General features: G+C 41.9%; 1 protein-coding gene across 6 annotated transcripts in view; it reads right to left on the bottom strand.

Annotated features, from left to right (window-relative positions):
• Positions 1–134: 134 nt before the first annotated feature.
• ECHDC1 (ethylmalonyl-CoA decarboxylase 1) overlaps positions 135–13,417 on the bottom strand; it is a 42,333-nt gene continuing 29,050 nt past the window's right edge. For 2 of the 6 annotated variants that reach the window (XR_007707995.1, XR_007707996.1), the window contains 2 exons: positions 3,468–5,067; positions 315–2,594 (listed from right to left, as the gene is read on the bottom strand). Coding sequence is in view for 2 of the 6 variants with exons in the window: in XM_035538596.2 (XP_035394489.1) it covers positions 4,662–5,067 (406 nt within the window). In the remaining 4 variants the exon portion in view is untranslated. Of the gene's footprint in view, positions 5,068–13,417 lie in introns of all 6 variants that reach the window. The other 4 variants (XR_007707994.1, XR_007707997.1, XM_035538596.2 and 1 more) reach the window with 4 other exon arrangements.

The following is a 13,417-nucleotide window of genomic DNA, read 5'->3' on the forward strand; positions in this document are numbered from 1 at the left end:
CTCAAACAACACTGTAGGAGCGTGCCTTTCTACAGAAAAATCCTGAGCTACAGGCTTAATGTTTACACAGGCTTAATGCTCCTCATCTGAAGAGCTGATCAACTCACTTCACTGTTACCGTAGACAAAAGTATCGCAGTCTTATTTATTAACAGCAGAAACATTGAAATAAAAGAGCGTGAATAATCAAACCTGACCTTAAGCTAAAAAACATGTTATGGAATACATTGCTATTTATCTGTTCTGCACAGCAAAACTAGCAGCAGCACAGAAAAGATAATTCTGGGCTTGTATTAGAAGTACATCTCCTGGATACTACATCTCCCAGTTTCTACAAACTTGAAAAGTACAACAGTTTTTTTTCTATAGCAGTTATTTCTCATTCTGAAAAATGGTGGTTGGTCATCTGTTGATTTGGCTTAATCTTTAAAATAAAGCTAATTAAACCCCAATTCTTAGTACATATATCCCTGAATAGGAAGGGCCAATAGCTGAAATGCAATTATTTCAAATCTTGAAACAAAAGGTGCTAAAAACCGTACACTTAAGCTTCTAAAACATTTTCCTTACAATGGCTGAAATGCCTATTCATAGACAAAGCTGTGAAAGTCTTCCAGTTTCTGGGTTTTATTTTTGCCCGCAAGGTGAGACAGTGGGTCCAGTGAACAAAGGAGATGGCACAGGAGGAGACTTAGATGGAATAAGGAGTATTACTTTCTTACCACTTCATAGTTCTATAAGGCAATAAGCCAGCAATGTGAACTTTGGAAGGAAAGAACTTGGAATGTCTTTTCTTCCATTTGTTAGTTGTCACCTGCCTTTTTTCTTTCTAGTTAGCATGCGATGGCGCTAATCAAAATCTAACTCTGTGCTGTAAAAACACACAGTAAGAATGCTTCCGGTATTCGCGTGCATTTCACTTACTGCGAGGTTATGCACTGTTATAGCAAGATGCAAAATACAAGACTTGCTATATATGCTCAATTTGAGGACTTTCAGCACAAATAACATACAATGCATTTTATTAGTGGTTATCCATGGGGGTTCTTGTCCAAAGTAGAGGCAGACCTCCATTCAGGCCAAACACCCATGATGCTGCCTTTGGCTCCTGCTGGCTGACCGCAGCTGTGAATTACTGAAATTAGTTAAAGTAAGGCTGATAACTGCTTAACAGCTAATCATCGGAGTGGCAAATACACACCCCAGATCAAGCTAGGAAGACACAGTAACCTGTAATTCCCATCTTATATTTAAATCATTACCATCAGTAGGATACTTGTTCTCTATTTTAGCCAAGCTACAGCCACGCTGCATCGTATGTTTTTCTGTAACTCTCTGCATACACGATTTTTCAACTTGTAGAGAATAGCTATAGAAACTCAGAATGGAGAGGAAAGAGGATATTAAAATACTACAAAATCTGTACTGCATCTCTTCATTTCCAGAATAGATAGCTACAGATACAGGACTCCTCCAGCACAGTAAAAAAACACACAGCAAACCACGCATTCAGGAAGAACACCTCAGTTGCCCATTTGGTAAGTATATTCCTGCGGCAAATATGGGAAACTATCAATATTGCTAAAAGTGACCCCCAGTGTGACCGTATCAGGCGATTGAACACTCGGCTCAGAATCCGCACCCCCAGTAAGTACTCGGGGTGTCCCAATACACAGAGGCAAGGAACAAGACAGGCGTTTCACAGTGTAATGTGAAACCTCGTTTGCTGAGGAGGGAGCTGGCAAACTAGCCCCTAGGAAATAGAAAAGCTAGCGCTCCATTTAATTAGGAGACTGGGAGGATCAATTTTGAACATGGGTTTCTAATTCATTCTGTGCATTTAGCGCTTGTTTGGTTTTAGGTCATTTCTAAAGGGGAACAAAAAAGTAAAGCTTGTAGTCTTTAATAAATTGTAATATATATATATAAATGCCTATTAGCTGCTGGTTACAGGTATTTGTCACTGTAAGATGATGATAAAGTGATCTATGAAATTGAGCATTTAGGTTTGCAATTGCTAAAATGGGATTCCATTTCATCTCAGTCTGGAGCCCTTGTGATATCACTCATGGTAATTTAGTTATCCTGGTTTTCATAATAAGGGCTACGCTTGTTTTTAAAACAGAAAAAAAAATATTATAGAATACAGCATTAGGCTGAGCACAAAAATCCTTGATCAAAACAAACGCCTATAATTACCTTGAGAATCTCCTATAGCAGTGTGTGGTATGTTTGTGATTCCAACAGATCAGACGACAAAATGAGTTTCTGTAACCTTTTCTGAAAGGGTCTTAGCCATTTCTAGCACCAGTTAATTATTTGTGCTGTTATTAGAAGCAAACATTGGCTTTGATACAAATCAGAGAGGATAGCTGGAGAAATGCATTTGCTGAAATGAGAAGTAAACTCGTTGTCTACAAATTGAACTGGAAAAAGCTCCCCAGTAAGATACACATACTAAGTTATACTTACTGTCAGCACAGGTCTACTTCAAAATGTGCAAGTAAAACACGCTGCTTCTCTGCTAGTTTCCTCCCTTTCAAATTTATATCTCGCAGTTCGCAGAATATGCTATTGGACCTTACAACCTGACACCTGAAAAATAAAAATATTCAAGGGTCTTGTTCAGGTTCTAAGTAATACTCACACCCATTTTAAAAAACATAATCACAATGTTAGTAATGGCAAATTTATTCTTGTTGCTATAAAAGATCTAACTAGCTGCCATTGAAAGTACTTTTTTGTTTTGACTAATAACAAAGCGATGTGCTACTGCTTCAAAAAGTTGAGTAGGAATTGGGTGAGCATGGAGTGACACATGCTCTGAAAGTTCAGTGATGTTGGCAGTCTGGAATCCCTCATGAATCTTGATGAACTTCATGAAAAGCACATCAGCTTCATTACTAAACAGTTAAGTTTTGCCTTACTGTATTAAAACATCCTTACCTCCTAAGTCATGGGTTTGAAATCCAGCTGCACTGGACTAACAGTGAGCTGTTGGATAGAAAAAAAGGGTGGAGCACAAAACAGACCACTACCCTCTCCTACCTGTTCCCATTCCTGTCTCTAACTTGGAAGTAAACATTGAACGTTATTGTTGGGGAAGAGAGGTTCGAAACCTTTCAACAGTTTCAGTTGCAAAGGGAGAAAGGAGGGATCAACAGGACAGGGTAAGTTGCTTATCTTCTGTGAGGTGCCAGCTCAGAACACATCCCTTCCTTCAGCATTGCTTCAGGCTATACACACTCCCCACTGTGAAAGCCACATAATAAAATACCCAGCGGAGCATAGCATATGCTCAAAAGCTTTAGAATCTTAGCAGGCAATCCAAGCCTAATTCCCATTGTTAATCTGTCCCAAAATCCTCACCATCTCAAACTCAGTAATTCTGCCACACTGTAGATACCATAACATGGATTTCCCTGCAAGGAATCACCTCATTTTCCTAAGGGAGCTTGTACCACATACCTGTTAGTTATGCCTGGTCACAGCAAGAATGCACGTCAATGCAAAACATCCCAGTTTCCTCCTTAACATGCTCCCTTGGGGGGGACATGGGTCCCAGGCTCAGGTATCGACCCTGCTTGATTTAGAGATAAGTGCCTTTTAATCAACAATACAGGAAACTCTCAGTCATGTATATGTCTGTACATTTTTGCTACCAAATATATTTCATTTTAAATCAAGAATCATCTCCCAAAGCAGGGACTCAGTTTCTAATTTTTAAAGCAAATACTGTCCCCACTGAATTATCTGGTTATTCACACAGTCACTGGCATGGAGATCAAGTTCCAAGTTGTCTGGTCTTTCACAGCCCAAATGTGCCCTGTGAGTAAATGTACTTTAAAAGGCAGACAAGTCCTTCCAGAATGCTGAAGTACCGAGACCATCCAGTCAACAAAATACCATCTGGGAGCATTACGCATCGTGGCTTTCTAAGATTTCAGCTTGATTTTAAGTGAAGAATCAGGTCAGCAGCTTTGCACGTGCTCAGTATCAGATCCAGGCTGTGGGAATGTGCAGATACATATGTAAGATCGCTGGTTCCCAAAGCAGTCAGTAGACACCTAAATGCATTTAAAGATTTGGCTCCATGTCAGTGAACAAGGGCTACAAGCTCTTCAGTGAGCTAGAGCTGCTTCTATATAACAATCACCATTAAAAATGCCATATCACTTTCTCAGCAATTATACCCAGAACTGACTGAAGATGAAAACAGAAAAAAATATCATCTCACCAGTTACCATCCCTACAAAGTTGCTTTAAGACACTGGCCACATGTTTGGGAAGTCAGGTTTTACAGCTTTAGGCGCACCTGCTCTGTAAATAAATAAACCTCTCATCTCTCAAGCAAATCATTTCCATACCAGTTAGAAAAACAAAATTAACTCCAAAGAAAATAATCTTCAGCCTCATTCCAAAAGCATTATAGTTCTATTCTCAGCACAGTATTTACCTTTACATACTAATTTCACTAATCTCCATTCAGTGGGTGATTAGAACAGTAAGTTTTCTGGCAATTTCTCTGCGGTTGCACACCAAATATGTCTGCCAGACACGAATGACAGGAATGTTAAGAACTGGCATTAAATGATTCACTTTTAACACCTGTTTCAGTGAAAGCTTTGCAAAATATCAAGAACATTCCTTATGCATTGACCATCATTTATGTTTTGGCCTTCTAACCAGTGCCTGCAAATTGGCAGGCCCACCCCACACAGTTCCAAAAACGTCCTTCTCTGTCCGTAAGGCATCTTCCAGAGGTAGCTCTCTTCCTGCTGTGACCACCTGTTTCACAGCCCGAATCACACTAGCTGGACCCTCTGTGTACTGACTCAGCCAGGCTCGAGCTTCTTCGAGAGATCTGCTTTCCTCTGAAGGCAGCAAGGTTTCCTCCGAAAGCCCGAGGCGCAGCGCTCTTTCAGGGTCCACCTTGAGGGCCCCGCTCAGCAGGCGGAGGGCAGCCCCGCTGCCAACGATTCGCACCAGCCTGGCAGCTCCTCCCCAGCCGGGAACCAGACCCATGTGCTTATGGACGAATCGAATTTCGCTGCCAGGCGTCATCAGCCTGCCAATGGAAAAAAAACACAACACATTCAGAGGTCAGACTTTAGCTTTCAGCTCTCTGGCGTTCACTTCTCCATTTCCTCCTCCCCGCTGCTTCCAAAGGATAATCACAGAATCATTAGGGTTGGAAAAGCCCTCCAAGATCATCTGGTCCAACCATCCCCCTACCACCAATGTCACCCACTAAACCATGTCCCTAAGCACCACGTCCAACCTTTAAATGCAACCTGACAGCATGATAATTAGAGCCGGAGCTATAATACCTTCATTTTTACATCATCCCGTGACTTCAGCTGCAGCTCTTGGCCCTTCTCAAAATGAGACCTGTAGACTGTTGCAAGTAAAGATGCTTCGTGCCCACACCGATCCCTGTAGTCAGTTCTAAAAAGTGTTTGAAAGCAGAATTGCAGAGATGGAGGGTACATTACACTTACAGTACTAGCACTGCCCCTTTAATTCATGCCTAAAGCAACAGAGTTTTGGCTAAACTACGGCACAAAGCTTATTTCTTGAGGGGATGGATCATGCTCTTCTTAGTACTGATATGCACTAGGGGAGTTCTGTCAGCACCGTGGTGCTTGATTATAGTTTTGTTGTTGTTGCTGCTCTATTTTAAAGTCTGCCTGAGTTTGATTTTCTAACTACTTGCTGCAGTAAGGGAAGTCAGGATGGATCTTCTATTTATGACTCCCAGCGTGTAACAGAATTGCTTTCTATCTATGCCTTACTGTGTGCAACAGAATTGCTCCTCTCCAGAAGACAGTCACTTTCCCGTTTTCAAAGATTTCACATCTTTGCTTCATTTCTGCAGTCTGTCACCTCCCCTGTTTAAGAACTCACCTTAGGGTTGATTAAGCTATCTCCCTGGAGGAGCTCTGCTCTGCTCTGCTGCAGCGGGCTGTACTCTCAGTGTTCACATTGGCACATTAGGTTAGTGGAAAAAGCCTCCCAAAATAGAAACACACAGAGCAGATGTACAGAAGCAAACCAGTACTTGCTCTTTCTGAAGATGTTCTGTGGCGTGGTTAGCTGCTGCCGCTTCCAAGACAAGGGATGGAAATTCCACTTGTGAAGTAGATTAGCTTCCACCCGAGCACTAATTGGCTTTCTGAAGATAAATCATGTAATACTGAGATCTACACTCAAGTCTGTTTCCTAACAACGCAGTTTTCTGTAATAAAAATACCAAGGTGAACAGCTTTAAAAAGGGAAGGAAAAGGAAACGTTTAAAAATGCAACTACTACTGGGAACTCACAGTTCCCCGATCTGCTCAGTTATTGTTAATTGTAAGGTTTTTTGGTTGCTTTTTTCTTAACCAGAGCACTATCAGCATTCATGATGTAATATAAAGCGCCAGGGCTGAAGAGCTTACACTTTATCCCAGTCCCAACACAATGCACAAAGGCAACAGCTGACGTGCCAGATTGCATGAAAGCCATTTTGTAGAGATAGCGGAGGAAGGTTATGTGACAAAAGGAAGAGAACAGAGCATTGCAGGGGAGGAAAGGTTTTTAGCTAACATGAGCAAGTGCTTCCCAAATGCAGCAAATCCCAGGGAGTTCAGGTCTCTCCTCTTCAAAAGGAAGGTTTTGCACGTATTCCAAAACTCCTTTATTGGCTCAGCTTACTTTGCAATTTGCTGACACCCAATGTCCCACTGGGAAAACACGAATGAAAATATTATTTAGGATTTAATTCTGGCTGTGCTGAGCAACTTAAAGCATTAAAAAAGAGTGGTGATACGCAGCTAGTCACGTGATGCTAGACTATTTGTAGGCAGTCTCATAACACAGCCCCGATAGATCAGTGAGACAGTGTTGTATTTGTTGAATACAACAAACTGATTTCCCAGATTGTCCCAGGCACCTGTGTTCAGGCCTTAAGGACAGCCATTTCAGTGAACATCCTCTGGAAAGTGCAGGGATTCATCTGGGAAGTTCTCTCGACGCAGTTGGAGGTGCACGTGTGAGGTCAAATTTTACATTAGAAATACAGCCAAACCCTCAGTACCAACATGAAAAAAAGCTGAAAGAATTTACTGTGTGGGAACGGATATGTTACCCTGCTCAGTCATCACTTACTTCAGCGAAAATGGAACCAAACATGCAGAAAGAAAAATAAGTGGTTGACAGTGAAACCCGTACAGAGCCTTGTGAGCCTGCAACTTCCAGGATCTCATGGGAATTCCCCTCTCCCTAAAATGCACCTTTCAACAAGCTCCTCAGAGAATAAGTGGTGCTCAATAGAAGATGCAAAGGTAATCTCTGGCTGTCTTCAAACTCCAGAAAGATACCTGTGGGTTTTTTTCAGGCTTTTCAGGTACAAATCCTCTCCTAAGTTATTCCACTTGTTACAGAAACCACCTATCACACTCTCCATTAGTTACCACTGCTCACGTGCAGTCCCTAAGCTCAAGGAAGCAAAGGAGACCTGAGCTTATTCCAGGAGGCCTTAAATGCTGCTGCTGAACTAGCCTGGGACCAGCCTCAGGACGTCACCAGCTGCAGCCCTGCATAAATATTTCCCCTTTTTTATTCTGTGAAAGGAATTGAGTCTATCTTCTGAGACATGACAAATTTGATCTACTATTTGATAAATTTATGTAAGAAAAGTACATCAAACACTGCTAAACACAAAGATGTAGACATCAAAAAGCTGAAAAGACAGAAGCACCATTCTATTCTTGAGCTGCTCGTAGCTTATTCATCTAGTACTGGCCTTGTCTGAGACAGGAGAGTAGATGAATACAAAACGAGCCTCTGATTTGACGCAGTGTGCCTGTGCTCGTCTTCCAGGTCAGGAGAATTAAAATCTGGGTCTCCTATAACCCAGGGGAAGGTCGTACCACAGGGCTCCTGGATACATGCCCTCCCTGTCCTAAGAAAAACACCAATCTGTTGCATGACACTACTGAAAGAAGGTTTATCAAACGTAATTCAAACACAGTGTAACTGAAGACCTTACAAGCTGAGAAACAGCCTTCAGGAATGTGAAGGGCAGTGAAATCCTCACGTCTTAAAATGGAGAAGAAAGCTTAAGGTAACATAAGCACCAAAGTGCAGCAGAAGCCTTCTGTGAGAACATTGTAATTCCACGTTACGAACACTGCAACACCCCTAGGAAGAAAGCACAGCTACCATGGGAAGCATCCAATTTTGGGTTAGTCATCCGAAGCAAACAAGAGCTACAGCAAATGTTCCTGCCGTATATTTTAAAATGTTCTCAGATTCAGTAAATGTTACAAACCCTTCACCTTTGATGGAGGATTCCTTCGCTCTGACATTTCCTTGCGCCCACGAAGCGCTGACTGTCACATCACTTCACTGACAGTGCATCCGAAAAAAAACCTCGCCTGCCACTAACGACACAACCTAACAAACCCCATACTTAAACAGGCCTGCTGGCTTCCTCAAAGGCAGCACTCCTTGCGAGCAAATGTCAGTGCTTTCCGGTGCTGAAGTACCTTCCAGCTACTCAAAGCTGTGGCACATACAATGAAGGCTGAAAAGATAATGCAAACAAAAACGTGCTTTCTCAGTTTTTTGAATCTGCTTTTTATAGCACTCGTGTTACTGACCTGTTCCAACAGGTATCGTCAGTCCCTTGGGCAGAACAGAGATGATATTAAGGTCTGTGCTGGCCCTCGCTTCTTCATTTCCTACACTTCTTGGGTCTGAATTAAATTCTGACAAGGCAAGGGCACTAATGACAAATGCCATCTTCTATTTTATGCGTTTTAAAAACTCTTACCACTATGCTTCTGAAAGCCATGATGGAAAGAAGGATGCCTACAATATTAGGCATGTTGTCAACAACCTGGATTTTGTTGCCATCCCTCTTTGGCTCCCAGTGTCACGTAAGGACACAGCTCCTTACTTCCAGTCTTCTCCTGTGAGTTCTCCTGTGAACTGGCATGAGTCGGACACATCACGGAGGGATGCAGCCAGTATCACACGGTGCTGTAGCACCTGGTTCTCAGCTATGGTTATTCTGGAGCAGGCAGCCAGAGCTGCAGGAGATGACTTTCATCTCTCTCACAGATACGTTGGCCTCCTGCAGCCTCCCACCGCTTGCTCTCAAACCAACAGCCAACACAAGTAATGGGCAAAGCTTATGCCTTTGGGTCGTGTAAGTTCTTTCATTAAATCTACTAATTTCCTCTATGCATTTTGGCAACTTTATGTAATAACTCTATAACTTTTGGTAAATCTATAACCAACACAAAAAAAAAAAAGCAGCGTCAGATGGCTTAGGATACAATTAAAAGGCATCCATAAGTTCAGCATGCTGTAGAGCAAGAGATATATACGATATAACAGCATATAATAGAATTAGACATTCAAATACAATTAGACATTTTTGCAAAAGGTCGATGCTAGACACCCAGACACATGAAAAGCAACAGTCATGGACAGCCACACAGGTATTTTGGCTGACTGTCATCACTCAGAGAAACCAGAAGCACACAATATTGATATCTAAGGCTTTCAGCCAACCACCCAAACCACACACACATGTACTTTAAGCACAGCAAAAGAGAGACATTAAAGCAAGAATAAAATTACCAAGAAAACGGTAACAGAAGGAAGGTAATCAAGGGCCAAACATTTTTTCTAATCAGCAAACAACAGAAGAATAAAGTTCATGTACAATTCAGTCACAAACTTTTCCAATGTCTACATTTTCCTAATACACTCATCAATATGCCAGCAGCTTAATTAACTCTTGTTAAATTAAGCAACAGCCGTGCTATGCTGACAGGTGGCTAAAACAGCTTTTTAAAATAAACACTGCTGGGGAGTGAAAGTTACAGACTTTGTTAGAGGTCATACCTTACATTATCTGTGCCTGGTGCTGATCATGCAAATGGAAATCGTTTTGCCAGGTGGGCATGAAACTTTGATGACCTTGCTTGCAAGTGACAAAAGCTCACCTGTAACTAGTTTAGGATTTTCCAACTGTGCTTGGTGAGTACTACCAGGACAACCAGCAGTTGCGGCAGGTCTCAAATCCACACTGAGCAAGAAATCCCGTGTCTATTCCCTACATCTTCCCTGTTCTACTGCAGCTTCTCAACACTCAAAATACAATCCCTGCCCCATCGCTTCACCTGCACGTTGCACTCCATCCTCTCACTCTACCTTCCTAACGCTTCTTCGTCACCGCAAGTGGCATGGGGGATCCCAGTACTGGTGGTGGCTCCTTGCAGCAAGTGACTGTGGTGACTCAGGCTGCAGAGACAGTTACACAGGTAATATCCATAATCCAACTTCCCTTCTCCACTTGCTGATGCATGCAAAACCCACAAAAAAAAATAATTTAAAAAAAGAGTGCTACTCTTAAGCACAAAAGTGCTGCTGAACACAAGCAATAGATAGGGTGGTTTTACTCAGCTAAGGTGTTATTTGTAACCGTAAGCGAAAACAAAGCAAAAGAGATTTGTGTCTGTTGAATTTATAGCATCAGAGTAAGAAATAAACTACCAGTTCCTTTATCTGCACAACAAAAGCCCTGATTTGCGAACAGAAGCCCTTTATTTCAGCTCGGTCCAGCACACCACATAAATAAAATAATATCTTCTAGGCAGCACACTACATCTCTGGCTTTGCAAAGAAAATAGCTTTAAAGCAGACAAATGAAGAACATTAACCGTTCAGATGAGGTAAAACAGGGCAGCAGGATGCAAGAGCATTTCCTTAAAAGAAAGACGCCAATGTGTGTCTTTCATGGGAGGCAGAAGCACTGCCATAGGTCTCTAGAGCTCAGGACAAGCAATAGGACCCAAGTAGCTGGGATCTCCCATACCGTCCGTAATGGCACATAAAAACCGAGGTCGATCTGTGCCTGAGGAGATGCAAGTGTGTAAAAGGGCCTTCAGCCAACAGCAGGATGAAGCTCTTCCCATGGCTACAAAACGACTACACAAATCTACGATCAGCGGTTGTGGTACATGCTGGGAACACCTGCCCTGCCCCGAAAACCAAGTCCCGGTGGTCTCTGAAGAATCCTGCCCTTTGCTGCACACATCCAGCCCATCCTGGGGCTTTGGTTTTTTGGCTCGGGCAGAGCTGCCAAAGGGTCTTGTTGTAAGGAACAATTGCTTTGGCATTCAGGTGCAGCTGGCCTGAAGCCTGGGCAAGGGCCACTGCACCAGCATCAGGCACTGCCACCACTGCACCCTACCTTGAGTTGCTCCTGTAATGCCTTCTCCCCTTCTTCTTTGGCATGGGAGACAGCCCTGCAAGTCTTAACATGTATCGAGCGCTCAATCCTCCTCCGACATCTGCATTCCAGATCTTACAGTCAGAAAGATACACTAGACGCCGTGTGCCTTCCCATTTAACACATCTGAACCCTGCCCTCCCCACCACGCACATAAAGGTGGTTAAGCATGTAAGAAACTGCACAGCTTTCTTAGTGCTAAGAGAGCTCAGGTTCAAATTCTTGAGGACTTTTATATGCTCTGTGGTAATTTGCTGTAAAACTCATCTCTAGCTTCTCCAGCATCTTGTAACAGAAAAAGCTATTGCTGAATATAGCCCTGAAAACAAGACCTAAATGAACCACTGCCTTCGCATCCTCACAAAGCCACGGAAAGCCTGAAATGAGAGTACTGTCTAAAGTTAATTGGTTCATGCCAATGGAGACCTAACCTGGAAACCTAAATATTAATACTTAATTGTATTACAGCATTGTGCTCTATTAGTGACAACTTGTCTTGTATAAATATTTAGTCTCTCAAAATATTCTTAGGACCATAAATCTTATCAGAAAGGCTAGGAATATTTTCATCAGTATTTAATTGCAGCGTGTATGGGGTTCTATTTTTAATTAAAAATATATATATATAGTTTTAGCCTTGTTAGGTATTCTAACACACAAGCCTTCCATGGTTATTACAGAAACTCACCTTAAGACAACAAACGAATTAACCAGCCATTTTTTCAATCAAAAAGGCGTTTTGAAGCAGCAAGGTACTGTGTGGAGAACGTTCTGCAGAAGAAATATGCAGTACTACACTAAAATAATTGAGGTAGTCAGCAAAGCTGCTGATGAGCAGTTTCCTGTCCTTACTTCAGTTTTTGTGACAGATGCTGTTAGAATTAGACCCTCAAGAATAAGACAGTCTCCTCCAAAAAAGCAAGTCGGGACTAATTAATCCATCTCTGCCTATGCAGTGCAGTGTCTCTTTTATCACTATACCACCAAATAACTACCCAGGCACTCTGTAAAGTGATTATCTAGATAAAACAGCTAAAGATTTTTCTGAAATTCAGCTATTTTACTACATTATCTATTACCAAAAAACCACACACCGTAATTCTATGAAAATACTAACAAGTGGGTTCATCCTGAGTTAGTCATAATTTCACCTGTCTTTCAATCTCAATTGGATAGGCTTTAAAGGGCTCAAAAAGCCACGACTATATACTTAATCGGCGACTCCCTGCTAATTATATTTAGCAGATTATCAAACTGTAACAATGCAATGAATATCTGCCAGCCGTAACTGCTCGGTGCTTTCCCAGCACAGCTTGCAGTTCTAATTCCCCTGCTCCTCTCCCATACCTCATGGAGAGGAGCCTCTCGTGTTTCTGACCAGTGCACAGAAAGATTAAGACAATGAGGCATCACAGCAATTGCTGCTTCAGAGCCGTGGCATCATGAAGTGAGACTCCCAAAGTGAAAATACCGTAAAACTTACAAAATGAAGGAATTGTCCACGATAGTCCATGCAGACTGACATCATAGAAACAAACTGACAAATCTTTGCTCTTTCTGAAAATCCTTTAGTCACGAATATCCACTTGACGGACACCTAAATGGTAACCACTACAGAACATAAAAATAAAGAGAAAATGGTTTAAGAGAGTTTGGGGAAACTATGGCCCTTGTACATAGCTTAGATACAATCGCACAAAGCTGCTCCGCAATCCCAAATTTCACTAGGGTAAGAGAAGATCGTGTACATTAATCATCCCTCCTATTTATAAACTTTAATCTGTACTCTTTACTACAAGACTGCAATGGAATGAAGTAGGTCCAGCCACTACTTTAATAAGCCCATTAGAAAGTCATCCGTCTCAAATCCTTTCAGTGATTTAAAAAAAAACAAAACACGCATAATAAATAAATAAATAAATAAACTACCTTCTCTACTTGAGATTTAAATAAATTAAAATGATATCCAAGAACCAAAATTTAAAAATTCCCACCTAGTCTCCCAAGTACAGAGTGTTCTAGGCACCTTCTAAAACTCAGTGTCAAAGGAGTAGGCTTAATGCCAGCTTATGAAATCTCACCAACACAAGAGCTCACTTTCCTCTCCGCTCTTTTCAAACTGCGTTGC

Source organism: Cygnus atratus, chromosome 3, assembly GCF_013377495.2.
Source record: "Cygnus atratus isolate AKBS03 ecotype Queensland, Australia chromosome 3, CAtr_DNAZoo_HiC_assembly, whole genome shotgun sequence".
Classification (NCBI taxonomy): domain Eukaryota; kingdom Metazoa; phylum Chordata; class Aves; order Anseriformes; family Anatidae; genus Cygnus; species Cygnus atratus.